This window comes from Anastrepha ludens, chromosome 2 (assembly GCF_028408465.1).
Source record: "Anastrepha ludens isolate Willacy chromosome 2, idAnaLude1.1, whole genome shotgun sequence".
NCBI lineage: Eukaryota > Metazoa > Arthropoda > Insecta > Diptera > Tephritidae > Anastrepha > Anastrepha ludens.
In genome coordinates this window covers 44,860,029-44,883,648 of record NC_071498.1, presented here as the reverse complement: position 1 = coordinate 44,883,648, position 23,620 = coordinate 44,860,029, and the positions used below count along the sequence as shown (strand labels likewise).

The following is a 23,620-nucleotide window of genomic DNA, read 5'->3' as shown; positions in this document are numbered from 1 at the left end:
GAAGCAGTGTTCTTATGTACACACCCTAAAGGACCGGAAATGTCACGTGCATCTGCAGTAAAATATTTTGAGAAGTCGAAGATGTTCATATACTCGTACAACATAAATGGGAATACCAAAGAAGAAAAATGGTGCTAATGTATTAAAGACGCGACTTGAGAACGTTTACCTTCAGAAGACCTAAAATTCCGGAGGACATTGAAAAAACCGCTGCACTCATTATCACACATTGAGAAAAGATGGGCCAAGGCAAATTCAGAACGGAATTGAGCATACGTAATATTCTCGGATGAATCATCCTTTTAGGCGAACAGTTGTATACGTCAATTCTGTTGTATAATGCTAATAATCGACCATTTCAACTGACTGTTAAATATTCAGTTAAGGTTCATGCTTGGGACTGCTTCTTCGAAAAGGGTCGTTTATTTGTGTTTACCGCCAATTTTAATGCAGTTTTGATGAACAAAATTTACCGAAAAGCATTTTTACCGTCAGCTGCGAAGATGTTTGGAAACAGGCCAACCTTGGATTTTACAAGAAGACAACGATTCTAAGCATCGGAGCCGTAGGTGTGAAGAGGGAAGCAGCAAAATGGGATTGAAATATTGGATTGGCCTTCACTGTAACCTGATGCCAGCCCAAATGGAAATGTGTTGGCAAAACTTAAGCAAAAGTGCAAAGGAAAATAAATGTGGACTGTCAAACAATTATCAAGGGAAATTCGCTTGATTACCTCCACAACTTGCGCAGAAATTAACACAAAGTATGACTCGGCCGCTGTAGCCGAATGGGTTTGTGCGTGACTACTCGGAGTACGTTGGTTTGAATCTCCGTGAAACACTGAAATAAAGAAAAAAATGTTTTTATTAGCGGTGATCCCTCGGCAGGCAATGGCAAACCTCTTCTTATCTGCCGTCCAGAGTCAAGACGCACGCCACAAATAGGAGGAGGAGCTCGGTCAAACATCCAAAAAGGGTGTAACCGCCAATTGTACATATGTGTTATATATACATATATATGACTGGAAGATGTAAAGCCATTATAGCTGAAGATGGTGACTATAGATTTTATTGAATATATAGCATAAGAGTAATATTATTAGCGCAGGCAATGCAATTTGTCACAATCGAATTGGTCAAATACTTTTCAAGTTATGTATGACGGTCACACTTCTATTATACAGACTGTACTTTAAGTTACTTTTTCAGAATATAAGTAAAACGGTATTTTTAAATGCGTGTAAAGGATATTTAAAACCTACTTATTTATTATTTATTATATGATTGCGAGTCTCTCAAACATTATTGATGCAATTTTTTCGAGTTAAGTTCTGTAATAAGGAGATGCTGAAAGTCCCGTTATCGTAAAAATGGAAAAAATGTACATCCCTATTACATGCATACGTCCAATGTGCAGTTGTACTTAGAATTTTGATATCGTAAAACCATTCCACCCGGTGATCACTACAATCCACAGCATAGTCGAGGATGAATTGAAACTTAAACAATATGCGGATTTTTGTCATTAACATTGTAGAGCAGATAAAACAAAAAATCGTTGCAGACACATGCATATGTACAGGGTGGTCCAAATATAGGTATATTTCAGTCATATGATATTTTAACACTAACTGCCTTTCGCCGCTCTAAATCGTTATTGCCAGTCAGCGTAAAATCTGCTGCGAAATGAATTCCTTAACGCTTGAACAACGTTTCGACCAATACTATTATTTCCTAACAGTGTTTTAATTTTTTCGAAGATGCTACTAGAAACAATATTTCATTTGCGGAATCGTGATAACCGACCTCTTGTGAGCCAGAACTAAGAATGTGTATTTGGACAATTTTTGGTTTCTCATGGCGCCTTATCTCGCACACTGCCCATCAAGCAATCGATTTTTTTTTGTACTAAATTCTGTAATGGTGTGATCAGCCGTCCTAGTGATATGAATTGCTCGCCTCGTTACATAGATTTATCCCTCTTGTTTTCATGGGGTGTCGTTAAAGATCTGAGTTAGCCGTTTGTTTAGTGGATGTCGTCCCAACCATTCATATTCTTAAAGCGGTAGAAAAGTTTTGGTTACGGGTACGTAGTTAGCAATACACTTTTTGAGGCAAGGGCAAGTAACTATAACCACAAATATGGTTGTTTTGTGGAAAGGGAAAAATATAATAAAAAAACAAGCATTACAACCTTACATACATCTTTATTCAGGGGAGAGACCAGTTTAGACTGATAAAAAAAATCGATTATTTTTATTGCATAAATTGTTACTAAAATTGTTAAAATTGTTTGTTACATTCACATTATTCCCCGACTTTATGAGCACTTAAGTGACCGCCGACGCGTCGGCTCGGCACCGTAGCGCGCGGTAGTTAACGGCGTTTTTTTACGAAACGACTTTTTTCAACTGGTGACTACTCTAGCTCAAAAAGCTATAGAGCAATCGTTATGAAATTTTTTCGGAGTATTCTCTATTATTATATCCCATTAGGTTCATATTCTTAGGAAACATGTTGTTAACGAAAAAAAAAAATGTTGGTGATTAAAGAGAAAAATTGCAAATTCAGGAATGCCCACCAGCAAGATGCTAGGATGGCGATCGTCATGGACAGCACGCTCTAAACACACTATTTTCGGTGGAATAGTTTAAAAAAATTTAAAAGTGTACTTAAAAATATGAATAAAATACCCTCCAAGTTTAAACAATTTCTGATTATTCCTTCCTTGTTTAAAAAATTCACGAAAAATACCAAAAACTCGGCCTCCTACACCGGGGTCCCACCTTAATGGAATGCAAAACATTTTAACATCAATGCCGGATGGTTTAATTTTTAAAAAGACTCTTGCACTTGGATCACCCTGTGTAACACATTTCGCAGCGTATCAAAGTATTGCAAATTCTTTATAAATTGCACCGTTATCTGCATAAAGCATACTTATCTTTGAATTCTGAATAAGTCTAAGCAGATGTGAAATTATTGCAAACATAAAACGACCCAGTGTCTGGCACTGATTAGATATTTTGATAATAATTGCGCACTGAATTCTTGACCAAATATGGTGAAAATGTGCTAGGAAGCTTATGTAAATATGTACAACCCAACAAATGGCTGATGCACATTATATTTATATTATTGTATATATATGTATATACATATATTTTCCCCTATTTATATTTATAATATATATATATAATATATATAATTGGCGCGTACACCCTTTTTGGGTGTTTGGCCGAGCTCCTCCTTCCACAAATGGAGGGACCTACAGTTTCAAGCCGACTCCGAACGGCAGACATTTTTATGAGGAACTTTTTCATGGCAGAAATACATTCGGAGGTTTGCCATTGCCTGCCGAGGGGCGACCGCTATTAGAAAACTATATTTTTCTTAATTGGTGTTTCACCGAGATTCGAACTAACGTTCTCTCTGCGAATTACGAATGGTAATCACGCACCAACCCATTCGGCTACGGCAGCCGCCTATAATATTGTATTATTATTATATTTATAATATACCTATATGTATATAATATTTTCCGCTATATTTGATGAATATACAAATGCACCTAATCTCATATTTATTTTTATATTGACCCATGAAATATTTGCTCGTAACTAATTATGAATATTTTAGCAATTAATTCATTAGGAAATTTAAACTAAATTCAAAATAGTCCTCTCTGGCCTCGATACACTGTTTTGCGCGATATAAAAGCTTTTCGAAAGAGTGTTTCAGATCATTGACCGGAATGTCCTTCAGGATTTCGGTACAAGCCTTTTGGCCTTTACGGATGCTTTCGAACGTTTTCCTTTTATGGCCAAATGCAATTTTTCGAATAAGTAGAAGTCGCAGGGAGCCATATAATTCGAATACAGTGAATGATTGATGGTTTAAATGCGATTTCTAGTCAAAAAATCAGTCACAAGAGTGGATCGATGAGATGTTGCATTACCTTGCAATAAGCGCCAGCTTCCTACTTCGCGGTATTCGACGAATGTGATGCAACAAACGCTTCAAAACGACAAGATAGAAAATTGCATTGACGGTTTGACCCATTGGCATGAACGTTTTGTGAACAATTCCCGTGGAATCGTAAAAACCAATGAGCATCGACTTGATTTTTGACTTCTCTAAACGCGATTTTTTGGGTGTTGGCTCGTCTGGGGCCTTCCATTCGTCACTTTGCCGTTTTGTTTCAGGTTCATGTTGGAAACACTTGTCAGGCTTCATCACCAGTTACAATGTTGTAAAGGAAGTTCTCGTATGTATTTGTCGCCTCTTTAATAAGGTCTTTCGAATGTTGAATTCTGAGCAATTTTTGGACCTCGGTTAACTTGTGCGGGATGAAACGTGCACATACCTTTCGTAAGCCCAAATTATCAGTTAAAATGCGACAAGTCCATGTTCTGGAGATATTCAACTCCGATTCCATGAATTTTAATGATGATTTCAGTTAATTTTTGATAAATTTACGAACAATTTCGATGAAGTTTTCGGTGATTACTGATTTTGGACGGCTCGTATGTTCATTGACATTTATGTCCTCACAACCATTTCTGAAACGCGTAAACCACTCATGAACTCTGACACGAGATAGACAACCATCGCCATTTTTTATCAATTCAAATGTTTCGGTCAACGTTTTACCGACTTTACAACAAAATTTGATACTAGCTCTTTGTTCGAAACTAATTTTTGTACCGATGACACAAACATACTGACATTTTAGACGCAATAAGTTCGCTTCCACTAAACCGAATGTCACCAAACTTTCACTGGAAGTCAGCTAGGGATGTAACTTCCAAAACACTAACTCATTAAAAAGATGGCGACATCAAAAACATTTTTATGACGCCAGTCTTGTTTAGTTTGGACGTCACCTTGTATATAGTTAAGTGTTGAATTGAAAGAAGTCTTCCTTCTTCGGTAGTTTTCTTCAACTCATCTTTATTTTCGCTTCAAAACAATTTTCAAGCTAAAACTAACATTAGAAAATATATAAAAATACAATATAGGTATGTTTTTTGTTGGCATTTCATGAAAACGCTTTTTGTGATCCGTTCACATGTCGAATTTGAAGCTTTAATAACATACACCTGCATTTTGTTTACGTTTATGTCACGTCTTTAGAACTCGCGTGTAAAGTGTCTTCATATGTATGTACGTATGTGTGTTTATTTGGATTTATGTATTTATATATTTATGTATGCAAGTATGTCTTTATGTTTATGTATGTATGTAAGTATGTCTTTATGGAGGTGTCTCAAGTGGCCCATATATGACTATATTCCTTCTAGGAACTTTACTTTAATTTTGAAAATGTTTTGCTCATAAAACGTAATAAGCTCAAAGTCTGCCTATTCTTCTTGGTGTTTTATTTTTGGTTAACTAACTAAATGAAAATATGAACAGCCTGTCGCCGTTTTTTTCGTTATAAGGGATACCCTACTCTGTTGCTGTTGCCCAGCTGGAATATTAGCCGAATTTATTTTGCACATAATGTGATTTTGGAAATAGTCCAAAAGGAGTATAGAAGTTTCAATTTATTTGATTGCTGAGTAGATAAAGAAGAAAATCAGCGATAAATACTGAAGAATTTATCCTATGGCAATGACAACCAAAAACAAAATCAAAATCATCTGAAGTTGAAATTTGGAGGCGTATGGCTTGGAGCAAAATGTTCATGTTATCAAATACTTTACCCGAAGGAACTGATTTCTTTTTCAAATAAAACTCATCGGCCGACATCTGACTAGCAGTCAACTGTACGAGTTGAGCTTAATTTTTTAGTAAAAACAAATAGTTTATTTACTGTTTTTACGAAAAAATTAAAATTAATTGAATGTTAAAATAGCACTTATTATTAATTTTACTTATTCTTCTTCTTCCATCTCAATTGTGCAGTAAAATTTCTTGTATTGCGTTTGTTGCGCTGGCAATGAGCAATAAATTGTCAACATTTTGTTGATCGAATGCGTGATGTTGCCAACTTCGGAATTTTTGCTTAGAACGTGATGTTATTGCAAAAAATTCCACTGCGGCAATTATTGTGGCTCGATGTATTTTGAGTAGTCAGCCATTGAAATTTTTGTTTGCTTTAAGCGAGAGATGTAAATATTGCGTACATATTTATATTATTTATACTTAGTTATATTCTGGAAATGCCCATGACCTTAAACATTGAAATTACTTTTTGTTTTTTTGGAAGTGTGTGTAATGAAATCGAAAATAAAGTGTGATGTACAAAATATTTCATGTTAATATTATTTCAGAAAAATTAAAATGGCCGATGAACTTTTTTAGAATACAAATGTTTACTAGGCATTGAAAATAATAGGAGTTGCTTCGTTAACTTAGCCGTTTTACGTTTATTTTGTTTTTGCAAATCCAACGAAAGCGCCTAAGCGCCAAGAGAAGAAGCGCCGCGTGGAAGGGTTGACAATTAGGTAGACAGTTGACATTCGATGGTCAAGCGCGAACTTTAAGTTTAAAATATTAAAAAGTGAAGAAAAAATTCCAGTTAATTTTTACAGTCAACACTTTGATATTTCAAGAATATTTTTCTTCAGTGGGTCAAACGAAGCTAATTCGCAAGTGACTCAGCTGGTGTGAAAGAGTAATTCCAAACTAACAGAAATTGGCACATTTGCCGAACTCCCAACAAATAAACCGTTAAAGTAACAAAGTCGTTACCTTTATTTTTTTAGCCATATTTCATGCTGACTTAGAGTTGCCCCTTTGAAAATTTTTAGTAGAGTACATCCTAAAATGTTGGCCTTATAGCGATGGGTGATACATATAAATAATAGAAAAACTACTGAATTGAAATTGTTCTGACTTCCTAATATTTTTGTAGAGAAGTCCAATAATGTGGACAACTATATACCCAAAATCTGCTAGAAATTCTAATTAAAAACTGTGGAGTTTGGGATGAAAAGTTTGCGCGATTTTTCTAATATTTCTATAAAATTTGAAAATTGGATTTATATGGTTTTAGTTAGACAAAGAGCTATACTTTTATTAAAAAAAGTAATTAACATTAATATAAAAAAGGAAAGAAAATTTTGACTATTTCAAAAAATCAAAAAATGTTGATGAGCTATCATTTCGCGGGATGTACGAGACACGATTTTCATCCTCCTCTCCATTCCTTTATCTCCCATTGGAGCATAGGGCCTGGTCCCATTGGAGCATTCCACCTGGCCCTGTTTCTGGTTAGCAATTTTAGTGCGTTCGACTTTCATAGTTTTAACTGGTTGGTCATTGGCTGCAAGTCGCACTTTTTATATAACTCATCGTTGCTAAGGACGTATGTCCACCATATCGTGAGAATGCGCCGGAGGCATCTGTTTACGAAACTTTGAATTTTTCCGATTAGATGGTCGGTTACAAACAAGGTCTCGCATTCATAGAGCAGTATTGAGAAGTTATTTTTTAAGATGACATGATTTAAATAGTCTCATTGTTTGGAAGGATATTTAGGACACCATTTTACAGAGTTTAAAATAAAATTAGTCATTGAATCTTTGTTCAATTTTCATTTCTTGACGAACGGACCCCGTTTTGCAGAGTTAAAAATAAAATGTATTATTGGCTCTCAATAACTCAGTTTTTATTAAGCCAGATGTCATGAAATTTGGCACAGCATTTATGATGGAAGCAGTATCTATTTTCTTTTATATCCTTGCTCAATCCGCTCAGGAGCATAGTGCCTCGACAAGACTCTTCTATCGTACATGGTTCTGGACTGTTGTTTTTGCGCCGTCCCATGTGATGTCGGCAGCTGCTATGTAGTTCGCGCAACATCTTTGGTCGACGGCGACCTCTGCTCCCTTGCGGGCTCCAGTCCAGTGCCATTCTCATGATGCTATCTCGGGATCTCCACTTCTCATTCGTTGATCTTCACAGCGAGTCATTGTTGGTGTTGTTCGACCAGTATATTCTACAGATGATGCGGAGGCAATTGTTGATGAACGATTGTAGCCTCTGTGTGATGGTGTTAGAGACCACCCATGTTTCTCTTCCGTACATCAATACAGAATTCACACATGAGCTGAATATTCGCAGTTTAGTGCGCCTGGAGATTTGCGAACTCGCCCGAATGCCGCCCTTGCTTAGTTTAGCTGACATCTTCATCTGCTCCGCCGTGTGTTGTGATAGTGCAATCGAGGTAGCATAAGCTGTTGACAAATTCCACAGGACACTCGTCAACTATTATAGGTTTTCCTTTATTGTGGTTGACTCTCATAGCCTTTGTCTCGGTGATGTTGACATCCATTCCGACGGTGCGTGCCAGCGTGACTAGTCTGTCCGCCTTCGCTTGCATTCAGGGAGTTTGTAAGAGAGGCAGATGTCATCGGCGAAGTCCAGATCCTCAAGATATCTGGTGAAACTCCATACGATGCCTCTTTTGTGCAGGGTCAATTGGCTTATAACGTCATCTAGGACGATTGGCAAGAAGAGTTGGAGAGGGGACAACATTGCCTTACACCTGCGTTGGTGGTGAATTGCTCGCTGATGTTGCCATTGTGGAGCACTGCCAGTTCGGAGTTCTCGTAACTTTTTTACTAAAAAAAAACATTAATGTTCGGAGTTCTCGTAACTTTTTTACTAAAAAAACATTAATGTACAAATATGTTCTTCCACTTTTTGGTTTTTATAATTTTTAACAGTTTTCCAAATCACTCACAATTTGACTTGTTGGGTTCAACGAGACTATGACTGTAATAGCTTAGAATATGTAGTTAGAATTTTAAGTTGAATTTGGCTCTGTAAGTTGCTGAACTCTGCTAGCTTGATATTTTGCTACTCAATCGGTCGTTGAACCGGTTTATGAGAGCGTGTAACTATTGCGCAACAAGCCGGCAGCTTGTTGGCTAAAAGAAGTGGGTCAACAAGCCAAAACAATGAAACACTTGAAATGATTAACATACTTCAGCTTAATATTATATTTATTCATGTGCTAATATTTGTATGTATGTTAGTATGTGGCGAATATCATTATCTACATATGTACGAAAATAAGCACATGTGCCACTTACACGGCTAACTATTGGCAGTTATTCGCAAGTTCTTCTAGGCGAACTATTTTATTGATAACAAAATTCTTCGTCATTCTACCGAGCGATTATTTTATCTGCAAGGTCACAGTTCCATTTCGCTTCCCTTGTTTGTGAAATTTTGCACGTGTGTATGTGTGTACATATATAAATATGTATAATATATGTGTGTGTGTGCTTGTTTGCAACGAAATGCTGATAAGTCAACAGCCGCTAGGCAAATGTAAGATGATGGTATGCAAATAAAATAATAAGCCTGAAAAATTGTACGAGGATTTATTACACCGGGCCACACGATTTTTGGGTATGGCTGCTGGATGTAACATATTTGTTTTTTTTACGTTGCTAGCTAACAGAGGCAAAAATAATGGCGGGGCGCCAATTTCTGCCTTTAGACTTTGTTACATTGACCCGGTTACCTTCGTTCTTTGAAATCTTTGGTATAAAAATGACTTAAACCAGTTAATCTCTTTTTCTTCAGTGCGATTCATGTTTAATTTTTATAGCAGAACATTCCTGTTGATTGTTTCGATAGCCTTTTTAAATACTAAAAATGTAGTTATTATTTATTTGATATTATTATTATTATTTTTTTTTTTTGAGCCGTTGCTTTCTAATTCGCTTATTATGTAATTTACTGCGCTTTCATACATGTGCTTTCTTCGTAATCCTGACGATATTACCCTGATACTATTTGCATATAATTCTTTAGCTGTCCTTTCTCTGCATATCCTAGAATTTCCAAAATAGTTTTAAATCCATTTATAGTTTTTAAACTTCATATTTCATAGTTTTTTTTTCAGAGGCTGGGGCGGAATGACCGTAGTGTGGCGATTTTCGTTCATTTGCGGCCACAGCAAGTGAATCTCCGTAGCCAACGCAAAAATGGGCACATCTACACACGTAGAGATGCAGATAAACTCTTTAAAATTTCTTCTAAAGCTAAATCTCTCAAATTTTTGTATTTTCATCAAGAAATGCTAATCGAGTTAGTTTCATTAAATAAATATGAACACTAAGATCGATAACTCAAGTAAAAACTTATTTGCCTCAATTAAGGTGGGCATCATTATAAAAGTACTTCTTCTTATTTTTAACGAAAAAAAAGTACACAATTTTTTTTTTTTTTTTTTTAATAAAATTATAATTGCATCATTCGAATCGGGATTCAGAACCACCAATGCTTTGGTGGTGTTTCTGGAGGTCGTCTTGGTGTTTTAAGTTAACCTTTCATCACAATCTTTGTCATCCGATCGTCTCCCATTCTCTTTATATGCTGGATCCATCCTTTTCTTCTCTTGCGGCTCCATTTTACTACGTCAGTGCTTTCGCACATCTTTCGTATCTCCTCGTTTCGCAGTCAGCTATTGCTTGCAGTATTTACATTTCGACGGTGGATATTAAAAAGAAAAATAAATCCATTACTTTTGAGCAAATGGTTTAAAACTGATCGATCTTTAACTCCTACGGCGTGATTTTATCGACATCTTCGACGATGAGCCTGCCTGTGAGAGGCGACTTAAAACCATTCACAATTTCAGCGGCCTGTCTTCATTTTCGCCTTTATCAAACAAAAATTGTAAAATGTACCGAATTTTCTCTTTATTGACTTCCATTGTTAACACCCTGTAACTTACAACTGAATGGAACAAAAAAAAACAGCAAATTTTTTAGTGTGAAATGTCACCTTGAAAACGAGTATAAACTTTAAATTGCCATATACAGCCATCTACCGAGAAAGTAATGGATTTATTTCTTCTCAAACAAAATCAAAACATTTTCAGCAGTGAAATAAATCTGACACATAAACCAAAATGGGGAAACCAATATACGTATATCTAAAACCAATTAAGTTAAGTAACTGAAATTAAAGTGAAACAGTAAATATGGTGAAAAGTGGTAAGTATTAGAAAAGGGGGCGTATCACCTCTTATAAGGCGTTTTTCAATAGGTGCGCTTCAACTTTTTTCCGATAGGGAGGGCGAATGACGCAATATTTTTTATTTTTCGCTTGTCATTTGTAAACTTCATTAGTATACATTTCATCATGGAACGCTACACACTTGAGCAACGATTGCAAATCGTGCAAATTTTTTATGAAAATAATCGTTCTGTTGTTTTTATGAAAATATCGTTCTGTTCCAAAAAATCATCTTCAGTGATGAAGCTCACTTTTGGCTCAATGGCTTTGTCAACAAGCAAAATATGCGTTACTGGGCAGAAAGCAATCCACACGTGATTCATGAGGCACCGTTGCATCCCGAAAAAATCACTGTTTGGTGCGGTTTACATGCCGGCGGCGTAATTGGCCCATATTTTTTCGTTGACGAGAACGATCGCCACGTTACTGTGAATGGAAATCGATACCGCGACATGATAAACGATTATTTTTGGCCGCAATTGAATGGTATGGACTTAGACGACATGTGGTTTCACACAGCACACGCTACAATTGATTTGTTGAAGAGTAAGTTCGATGAGCGCATTATTTCCAGAAATGGACCGGTCGAATGGCCGCCGCGCTCGTGTGATTTGACGCCTCTAGACTATTTTCTTTGGGGTTATGTGAAGTCATTGGTCTACAGTAACAAGCCGGCGACGATTTGTGAGCTCAGAGAGAATATTGAACGCGAAATTGCTGGAATTTCGGTCGATTTATGCAAAAGAGTGGTCGAAAATTGGGTTCAACGATTGGACTTCGTAAAACGTGCACGCGGTGGTCATGCAAAAGAAATCGAATTTCATACTTAAATGTATATGTTCAAACTCGATAATAAAAAAAAAAATTAGTTAAAAAAGTCAAACCGTTTGTGTTTTATTCAAAAAAAAGTTGAAGCGCTCTTACTGAAAAACGCTTTACAAGCAGAAATCTTCTTATAAGCCGTTTTCTTTGAAAGTGGTGTAGATCCACTTTCATAAAAATCTAATATAGTTAATGATAAAAATGAATACAATTTACTATGAACTTTTTATTTATAAACTTTTTCTAAAAAAAAACTGTTAAATTTTTATTGCATCATTAATCAATGCAAATTTTCGTATTAAATGAGGTTACAAGTATAACTCCCTTTTCACTTTTTTGTTGAAGTATTTAAACAAAATTCCATAAAAAAATGGTTTGTTTCAATTGAGATACCGTAGTTAATATTTTGTTAATGTAAGATTTTTACGATTTTGCTGACTTTGAAAGGGGTGCAAGTGTTTTTGGATCCAATAAAAGTATACATTTTTGTTAACCACTTAAAAAAATGAGTATATTATAAACTAGCTGTACCCGGCGCGCGTTGCTATGCCAACAACTAAAATAAATTTATGAAAAATAGCTTTAAAGAAAAATCAGTACACAAATATTCAATTGAATCTAAACCATTTTATTGATTTTGTTTATTTCGAAAAAATTGTGACATTACAAAGTTTAGTTGAAGTTGAAGTTGAATTCTGTGAGATACACAATATTTCTTTTTTTTCGTAAACGAATAAATCAGAAGGTTTTCCGACACGTGAGAAAGCCACATAGAGCTGTCCATGTGAGAAGCATGGATTCTCCAAATTTAATCCACACACTTGTAACGATTGTCCTTGTCCTTTATTAATAGTCATTGCGAAAGCGAGTCGCACCACGAACTGTAAACGTTTGAATTCGAATTGCACATCTGTCGAGATCATTGGGATACGTGGCAACAGTACGTCTTCACCTTTGAATTTTCCAGTCAAAATTGTTGCTTCGATAACATTGTTCATCATTTTCTTGACTGAGAGTCTGGTTCCGTTGCAAAGTAGTGGTGGATTTATGTTTCGAAGAAGAATGATGGGTACGCCAATTTCCAATGTAAGAACGTGCGGCGGCATGCCTGGCAAATCAAGCGAATTCAAGAATTCAGTTGGATGGTTGCCAACCTCGTCTTGATTCTCCACAGTATCGATGGACTTATATGTTGTCGTTTCCCTGAGTATTCCATGCTGAATGGTGAAGTTGATGGTATTGACATCGATGTTTTTGGCTGCTAATATAGCACGCGTACTGAGCCACTGATGGTTTTTGTAGTTTTGTGCAATGTTTGGGAAAACGTTTTGCACCAATTCGTCGATGCTTTCTGTGATCTTACAGAAGTTTGCTGGCAGGGTGATACATTGTGTAGATTCATCAAATTCCATTCGCCAATTTCCAATATCCAATAATTGTTTTGCAACATTTCCAACCGATGCATCCCGTTGTAGTTATACACGCATGTTAGTTTTCAAAGTCAATTTCTGTAAATGACGCCATAGAACTGATGATTTAAGACATACATTAATTTCATCGAGGGTGTTGAACATGTCGTATTCGTTTGCTCTGTGTAAAAATATGATTAAATTAAATTTTTTTCACAATCGGTTGAACGGGGCAGAAGTTGCTACTCTGCAGCGTCACGTGGTGGCGAGTGGCATCAATGAGCATATTCTACAAACCTTCTCCGTGGAAAAATACATACATATATGTATATGCAAATTTTTATAATAATCGGTCCAGTAGTTTTTGAGTTCATCGATGGCATACAGACAAACATTAATTTTTATATATAAAGATTTAAATCAATATAATTTTGAAGAAAACACAAAACCAATGTAATAACATACCTATATTTATATTTTTCAAATTATTCAAATGCAAAACCTTAAATATATCCATATATCATAAAATAATATACACTTTCTTTGGAACGGCTTATGATAAGGCACTGAAATTTCATACAGTTGCATAAATTGCGAATGCCGTACTTAAGGCGAAGCCTTACAGCCCGCTTACAAACTTCTCATGGCTAACATATTTTATGGATAAGGTAAATCTATTTTATATTTATAAATATAAATAAATATATATATGGCACAAATAGAAGTTGTTAGCAGACATTTCCAATAATGATTTTTAATGAAAATAAAGCATATTTAATCCAATGATTAAATTTTGTGAATTAATTTTTAAATTTAAAACACACCGTAAAGTGTCAAAGTTTCTCCATTATGAAACTATCATGCTCTTCTTTGCCTTCTTTATTTGAAAATCGTTACCGAATGTGAGCGATCTTGTATAAAATAAGTTGTATGAAAGCCAATACATAGATGGTTAAAAAAGAATGTTTACAATAAAACGTGTAAATTCAAATCTAATTTTTTTTTACAATATTTGAAAAAGTATGCCTGTTTCTGGCTAGCTTCATAAATAAATTAAAAAAAAAAATATAACTCCATACATAAAAATAAATTACCAATATTTTGAACTCCAATTCATTGAGGTACATTTCACAGCTGTGATAATTCTTTCTTCCGATGCCTTAAATCTTTCTTTGTAGTATAAGTTGAAGGAGATTATACTTATAATTTTGGCATACATGGCCCAGGTAGGCTGTTTCTCTCCGTTTAATGCACCTTAGGAGCTCTCTTTCGCCATTAACTTTTAGAAGTTCTTCAGAGTTGCAGATGCGGTCGGGCCACCGAATTTTCAGTAGTCTTCTCAGTATCCACATTTCGTATGCTTCTATGCGATTTATATCAGAAACTTTCATCGTCTAAATTTCTCATGCCTCACAAAGCGTATTTTTTTATTTAAATTAAAATCATGGCTTCTTAGAACACTGCTGTATTTATTGTATAAAACACAGTTCTAGCAATTTCTATGTGCCATTTAATGATCGCATTTATCTTTAATAGAGCGGCAAAGGTGTTTAAATTTATTAACCCGTCCAGCCGGTTATTGTAGACATTCCTATGATTGATCGAAATGAATTTTGTCTTGTTGACATTGCTACCTAAGCAAAATAGGTTCATAATAAATTCTTTCATAGGAGAAGCGGATTCATCGTAAAGGCGAAAGTACATTCATTCGAAACATGTTCTGTCAATTACAACTTTCTTAAAATGAGGCCTGTAATGTATTCTATCGTTAGTTAGTTCTACCTTCTCCAGACTAGATAAAGAGGCAAAGCGAATGGGTCTGGTGGTGTAAGAGAACAAAACGAAGCACCTCCTATCATCAATCAGTTATGATTTCGAGGTTGTAAAAGACTTCGTTTATTTAAGAACCAGCATATTAACACCGATAACAGTATAAGCGCTGAAAATTCGCGCTTTGTTAAATTCGGCCAAAATCGCGTAAGCGGTTATCGCGCCAATTAAGAAGAAGAAGAATGTATTCTATCGCATCCTTTTGGAAACTATGCAACTCTTCTCCCTATTTAATCTCTTTGTTAAATGCTATCTTGCTACTTGCAAAACGTGAATTCCTTCAAAATCATCAGAAATAAAGGTTTTTAAACTCTCCATTGACGTCTAAGTTATCAAAGCCGCTGGATTTCATCAGTTTGCATGTTACCATGAACAGCCAAACTTACGGTTTTGCGGACTGTGATTAATTATATATGTACATATTGCTAAATTAACTCGTGTTAGTCAGTTAGACATTTTTCAAGCTACCTACTAAGTATGTACTTGCGCAACCTATATTTCAAAACCATTGATCTCGGATTGACAATATGACCATTTTCCACACGCATTGCCCCAAAATATGCTCTATGTTATCTTGATTTAAGCGGCATGTTAAGTTGTATCCCAAACCGTACTGGTCCTGGAAATACCGATTTTTCTACAAATTTTACTTCTCCTTCACTTTTACTCAGAATTTCTAGAGCTATCGACCCAGTATCTTGCTTAGGAAGCCGATTTGTCGAGATAAAACCTACTACTCACAGTGAGAATTGTTATTGGTCGAGTTTTCGACCACGGGCAATACTAATACGAGTAGTATAAAATAGACAAAACTAACTTCAAAAGCCTGATTGCGCAAGATTGAAAGCAAAGATTGCTAATTTAGTGCTTTTCGATGCCTAACATCAGAATTTATGTACAGAAATATGTAGAAAATACAAAAAAAGTTTTTTTGTCGACCTGTGTTTTGTGTATGTACGTATGTATGTATTTAAAGTAAATGCTGCAAATAGGCATAAATATCCCTGCATGCATGCGATTGCATGTTCAATAAATTCAAATGCACAACATTTGCAAATAATTACATTACATGCACATTAGGCCAGGTCGATTTGTGGGGAGGCAAAAAAATCGCCCATTGCTCTGTAAAAATCATATTCTAGGGATCAAAATAAGAAACTTTGCCGAAGGAACCATACCTCTAAAACGAATTCTGATGTCCTCCAATTTGATGTCCTCGAACTGTTTAGCTTCTTTTCTCATGTAAAGACCAAAAATGGTGATATTTTGAAATGATTGTATGGGGAACCCCCCAGGGGAGTTCCAAGGGATGTGCCACTGGCATGGGTGGATCGGCCGTCCAAAGTTAGAGGGGGTCGGTCATACATTTGGACTCGATTGGAGCACTCTAAATGGGTCAAAGTGGGGTTTTTCGTTCGCCCCAAATTGGGGGACATCAGAATTCGTTTTAGACTTATGGTTCCTTCGGCAAAGTTTCTTATTTTGATCCCTAGAATACGATTTTCTCAGAGCAATGAGCGATTTTTAAATCGACCCGCCCTAATGCACATATATAAACATACATACCTACTTGCACTCTCGTTGTATGTATTCAGAGCCAATCTATGTATTACGATTAACAACGGATGAGTTGCTAAACCAAAATAATCTTTTTAGCTTTTTCTTTGTTCAGAAATAAACTGATAACCGTATCACAATGTTTTAGCAATCGACTTTTTATTGTGCCCATGCGTACTAATGCACTAGCGCATTATAACTTTGTCCACATGATAATGATTTATTGTAACAGCACACAACAGAATCGAGATAGTTATAGACATGTGTTTGAAAAACTGCTCAGTATTACGAGAAGTCCCACGACAGCCGGTTCTACGTTGCCGGAACGTTAGGGATTTATATCCGGCCAAGCACTTCCAGCAGCATTCCCCGTATACGTATGGTAAATGTTTATGCTGCTACAACGACAACGCAGACTATCGTTTTAAGTATCTGGGTCCGTCTGCTAATACATCAACTTGTTACTCTTGAAATCTTTCCCAGGTTTGTGTGTTGGTATGCAGAATTGGCTAAATTTAAGCGCTTAGCCAAAATTTCAATTGGCGGTGGGCAAAATTCATAAATGTAATTGAATTGTAGGTATATCACTTTGATCAAAAAGTTGCCGGAGTATATTCAGAAAATTCAAAATTCAGGTTTATTTCTCAAAAGTGATATTATCTCCTTCAAAGTACTCTACATCAATTGCAATGCATTTATGCCATCTTTTGATCCAGCTCTCTAAACATTTCTAGAACTCGCTTTTTCGGTATAGCCGTCAGAGCCATCTTTGATTTTTTCCATTACTTCCTTTCGGTTGTTACAACGCGTTTCCCGTAGTGTTTTTTTGGCTCGATCAAACTGTAAAAATTCGCAAGAAGCCCTATCAGGTGAATTCAATGGCTCTTGGATGGTATTTGTTTCGTTCTTCACCAAAAATTCTGAAAATAAAGATGGTATTGTGTGACGGTGCGTTATAATGGTGGTAAATCCACAGGAGTTTTCCACAAGTCTTTTCTTTTTTGTGGCGAATTATTTCGTGGTGTACAATACCATTGTAGTCCACAAAAACCGTGGTTATCGCTTTCTTTTGTGACTGAAACGACGTGTTTTTTGTTTTTTTTTTTGTCTCGGTTCATTTGGAGCTCTCCACTTACTCGCCTGTTACCCGGATTGCGTGTCGAACTCATCAACCATGTCTCGTCCCCGGTAATGATTCGTTGATGATGTTTGATGAATGTTGGGTCGGATACAACCATAACAATCTTTGATGATATCAACGCGGTCCCTTTTTTGCATGAAATTCAGGTTCTTTGGGACGAACTTTGCATCAACACTGATCAAACCTAAATCATTAACTGTAAAGATCTGAACGGATCCATAAGCAACGTTCAAGTCTTCTGCCAGCTCTCTAATAGTTAATTTGCTGTTATTGATCACCCTTTCTTTCACTTTCTTGATGTTTTCATCAGTTTTCGATATCGACGGCCTGCCACTACGTTCGAGATCCTCGATGGAGTCACGAGGTCTTCTGAAGTGTTCACGCTACTCTTAACGGCCGCAAGTATCATTACCAATAGGTTTCGCACCAAATGAATCCTTTTAACGTAAGCTTTAATACAAAGTCGTTGTTGCAAACTCAAACCCATTTGTTAAACTGTAAAAAATCGATCAAGGTGTTATTTCAGATTTGTCAGTGAAGATAATTATGACCATTTCATTATGTCCCTGATAGCTCTTTCGTGCACGAAATGTACTGACAGTCAGTGCCATTCATATTTGATGCAACCTGAGTGTGCTGATTTCTTTTTTTTATTGTGTATGTGGAGTGTCCAAAAAGTTATTCAATGTTATGTAGAAATCTTGATATAACAAAAACCAGAGATAAGTAAACCACTTTACTCTTTCATCGCCAATGGTTTAACATTTTAATCATCTGCTTTTTATGTCTTGAGCGGTTGTGTTATACTTTTTAAGCAGCAAATCTTACTTCTATTCCATGTATCCGTTATACCCCTTTCAAAAGTATATTACTATTTTTTTGTCATTTAATTAACAATTATATTACAACTATCAATAAAATTCGTTTTAAAAATTCAATATACATAGATACTGGATCAACTTCTTTTAAGAGCTAACTGATATTTCTAAGATTGTGATTTATATATTACTAGCAAACCCGGCCCCCTTCGCTGGGCACACTAAAATAGAATAGATATGGTTGAGAACAGAAAATATATGATTTTCATATTATTTATTTCTTTATTCTTTATTCAAGCGCTTTGGCATAAACAATATTTTTTGTTTTTCTATTTGTTTTTGAGTAAATATAAAATATAAATTGAAAATCAGGAAAAAAGAAGATTGTTTTTAAATTTCAAATCAACGCATATGAATAAACAATCGTCTTTTTTCCTGATCATCCATGAATTTTTCGTTTCAATTTATATGTTTTATTAAGCATTGGAGCTTTTTTAACCATTATCCATTTATATTTTTCAAAAAAAAAAAACGAAAAAAAATTTTTTTTCCACGAACACATAATTTCATTCGGATTTCACATTAAATTCTCAAATTTCGTAAGAAATTATTCACTGTTCCAAAATCCACTCCAAAAAAATTCACAAACAATATTTACATGTTGCACTTACGTTTTTTCCTTATGGCATCCAAATCAGAAAGAAATATTGACACATTGTAACTCACACTGTCAATTTGACAGTTCAGTTCCGCCCCAAGCGTTAAAAAAGTAAGCGACATTATGGCTGGTTCAAAAGAACGCTGTACCCGTTGCCAGTGCTCCGAATTACAACCAAACTTTACGAAACCCATTTTCAATACTTACTTAACAATGTGCGTAAGTTTGGTTTAATTCGGGGCAAAGACACGGCGGGTCCACGTTTTGGCATATATTTCGAGACCCTAGTCATCAATAGGTATGAAAATTACCCCGTATTAAAGTACTTATCAACAGCTTTCATTTGATACCCATATTGTACATACACAACCAAAAGTTACCCGGGTCCACGTTTTGAGCTATATCTCGAGACCCCAGTCACGGAGCGACATGAAAAATACTCTGTACTAAAGCATTCACCAACAGCTTCCATTTGATATCCATATTGTACAAACATATCCTAGGGTTACCCGGGTCCACGTTTTGACCTATATCTCGAGATCCTATCTACCAATAGGTATTGAAACTATACGGAAATCATTTTCAATACCTCCTTAACAATGTGTGTAAGTTTGGTTTAATTCGGTGCAAAGACACGGCGGGTCCACGTTTTGGCATATATTTCCAGACCCTAGTCATCAATAGGTATGAAAATTACCCCGTATTAAAGCACTTATCAACAGCTTTCATTTGATACCCATATTGTACATACACAACTAAAGGTTACCCGGATCCACGTTTTGACCTATATCTCGAGCCCTATTTCCAAAATAAAATATAATCCATGTTACTCGTGGATGATGTAGCTTTCGAATGGTGAAAGAATTTTTGAAATCGGTCCAGTAGTTTTTGAGCCTATTCATTACAACCAAACAAACAAAGTTTTCCTCTTTATAATATTTGTGTAGATATATAAGGTCGATCGGTCGTTTGCGTTGGAGTCGGTGGGCTCGCATGAGTTCTTGTGTAGGAAGTACATTTACTTCGTTGTTGCAGTGTGTTTCTATTGTTGCCTGGTACTTTCTGCTGACCTTTGTCATTTCTTCTTTGATTGTGGTAATGTCCAGTTCTCTGTGCATGTCGTGATTTGAGATATATCGGGACGCACCAGTTATTATTCTTAGAATTTTAGATTGCTGTCTCTGTATAATATTAGTATTCGATTTTTTGGCTGTTCCCCATAATTGTATTCCGTAAGTCCAGATAGGTTTTATAATTGTTTTGTAGATTAAAACTTTATTGTACAAGGACAAAGTTGAGTTTTTGTTTAGCAGCCAGTAGATTTGTTTGAATCTATTTTTGATTTGGTCCTTCTTGTTTTTAATGTGATGCTTCCAAAGTAGTTAGCTGTCTAGATGTATACTTAGGTATTTCGCAGATAAGGATGTAGGAATAGGAGTTCCATTTATGGTGACGTTTCTTGGTAAGAAGTTCCTTTTTGTTGTGTATATAACCTGCTGTGTTTTCAGAGCATTTATTTTAATATTCCATGAGTCGAACCATTCTTTGGTTTTGTTAAACACTTGTTGCATCTTCTTCGTAGCTTTCGCTAAGCTTCTATGTCCGTAAAGTAAAACTGTGTCATCTGCGAATGTAACCAACATTGCATTTGCGTCAGTGGCCACTGATATGTCAGCAGTGTATAAATTGTAAAGCAGGTGTCCGAGAACGCTACCCTGTGGAATTCCTGCTAAATTTTTCGGAGTGATGAGGTATTGCCGTTAAATTTAACGTAGAAATGTCGATCTGTTATGTAACTTTCCAGTAGTGTGCATATATTATTAGGAAGTACTAGTTTTAACTTAGTGATCAGTCCTTTGCGCCAAACCTTGTCAAATGCTTTTTCTATATCCAGATAAATGTCAACACAGAATTTCTTTGCGTCTAGCTTACTTAATATTTTATGTGATACTCGGTATATTTGTTGTATTGTCGGGGATTTTTGTATGTGGGTTTCAACTTAATATTAGATGTTTTCCCCCTGTTCACGTGTCGTTTAATTAGAAAAAGTTTTTTGCCGCCTCCGAACGTTAGATGGGTTTTTCATGGCAGAAATGCACTTTGAAATCGGTCAATGTCTGCCGAAGACACCGACAGCTATTAGAAAAAAAAAACTTTTTTTTCTCATTTGCTGTTTCATGTCTGATGTTTCGAATCCGAGCACTACTGAATGGTAGATCTGCATTCACCCATTCGGCTACGGCGGCCACCGACTACATACACATGCACATAAAAGGAAATAAAAAGCTATTCTTTAATGAAATTAAATTAGATCAGGGTCTCAAAAGCTTTTATAAAATTCTTTCCACCGTTGGAATTATGCAAGTCTCTATACTTAGATATAAAAATGTACTGTCCCATATAAGGAATGTACGACGTGTTTTTTTTTTATATGGGAGAAGATAATTGTTGCCTTAATTAATTATTATTTAGTTTTTTGTTTGTGTTTTCATACCGTTTTATAAAATTTAATTATCTATTTGCAGTTATCACAGTACTGAGCTCATAAACTCAGAATGGACAGCTCTCGCAAGCCTGAAAAAACAAATCCTCGTCGACATGCGAATATACTTTCGCAACTGCTTTTTGTTTGGGCTATACCACTGCTCTACAAAGGCTCCAAACATGGATTGAATACTGATGACTTAACCATGTGCCTGCCACAAGATTACTCAGAAGATTTGGGAGATCGCTTAGAACAGTGAGTAAATTTACAACTGAACTGTTTGATTATTAATTAAATGAATTGAGTTTAGAACTCCTTTTCAGTTATACACCTGGTTATACTTATAAAATCCTATCAATATATTATGTTTTTGGTCAAAGTTATAAAATAATATGGAGTTTACTCTTCGGCGGCGAGTAAAACTGAAGGAGCCTCATTTTGTAGAAAAAAATTTGTCTAGATCTCAGAAATCAGAGCTTACTCCGAACATTGGTTTTGGTCCTTAAATAAAGAAACGGCCTGATAGAGGATTTGGTGGAATTACATCCAATCTTATAAGCTTTGCTTGGCTTTACGTTTTCTCAAGTTGAAAAGAAGTTCAAAGCACAAATACTTCTAGTGATCTATTTGCCATTTAACACTTTCTTTACGAATGCCCCGCACTTCAGATTCATGGGTTTAAGCGCAGTCTCGCTGAAGGCGCTGATAGAATTCGCCAAATTGTCAAGGTGGTTCAAAAACAGTCAAAGATATAATTAGGGAATTCTTTCTCGCCACTACATTAAGCCTTTGTGGCCAGATAGTGAATAATTTTGTAGGAACAGTGCCCAAACAAACATAAACATATAAGATGGAAGTGGGAAATGTGGACTCATACGAGTTCACCAAATTACAACACTAGATTCGCATTCCTGGTTAATTTGGTTTGTCTTTTCAGTTTTCTGCTTACTAGTTTCCAATTGCAGTTCTACTATAACATCGCCTGTTCATGGACACTGCGCGTGATCGCTGGATGTAAATCCTTTTGAGTATCCATAAATACCTGATAACACAAAAAAGCTTTCCGTTTTCAAGCGCATTGGGTTACTCTCACTAACGTTTGCCTAGCGGTCTTGTGTTCCTATAGAAATATCTTCGTAGCCCACCTATATTTTGTATGGGCCTTTCTCTTAGTGCCTTCAATATATCTGAATCAATGTACTGAATGTAAAGCTCTAAGAGAAGACATATAGTAAATCATAACAGAGGAGACCTACATTACCGGAACTACCTGGATTTCTATTCTCCGCCAAAACTTCATTTCAACAGCTTTCTTCGAAGTTTAATCAAAGTATCCAGAAATCTGTTAATATTATAGCTTAGCCTAGGAAGAAGTTGAAAATGTTGCCTACGCTTCTTAAAATCATGAAAAACTTGTCTTGATACAGTAGACTCCACAGCCTAATGAAGTCTGCATGATGTACATGGTAGGTAGATAGAAGTGGTAGTCGGCCTCTAGATCAACTTACTTAGATCGTTACCGATCCGTTGTGATACCGCAGTAGCAGTTTATCTGTTACTCCTCTTTAAATCATTTCATTTTAAGTGCAAACTTATTGATCTGGATGACACGTATATCCCTAATGCCATCAGTATTATTTAAAAACGATCAACGAAAGTATCTAAACCAAGTGACATGCCACACGGGACAGTAACAGAAAATATGTCTGACAAACTCTTCCTCCTCCTCATTCTTGCAGGTAAGAAAGAGGCCTGCGATCAAAACACTAACTTAGAGATGTTTTTCGTTGACATTTTGGCCAAATTATTTTTGTAGCATTACGGCATTACACAACCCATCTCGTGTTGGCTGAATTGGCAATGATACTTCCAACACACACTTTCTAGGTTGAGAGAGGTATATGTACGATCTCCA

General features: G+C 35.9%; 1 protein-coding gene across 1 annotated transcript in view; it reads left to right on the top strand.

The window, feature by feature from the left end:
* Positions 1 to 23,620, top strand: part of LOC128869931 (ATP-binding cassette sub-family C member 4) — a 55,537-nt gene that overhangs the window by 13,077 nt on the left and 18,840 nt on the right. The window contains exon 3 of the mRNA XM_054112533.1: positions 21,746 to 21,960. Coding sequence (XP_053968508.1) covers positions 21,776 to 21,960 — 185 coding nt within the window. The 5' untranslated portion in view covers positions 21,746 to 21,775. The remainder of the gene's footprint in view (positions 1 to 21,745; positions 21,961 to 23,620) is intronic.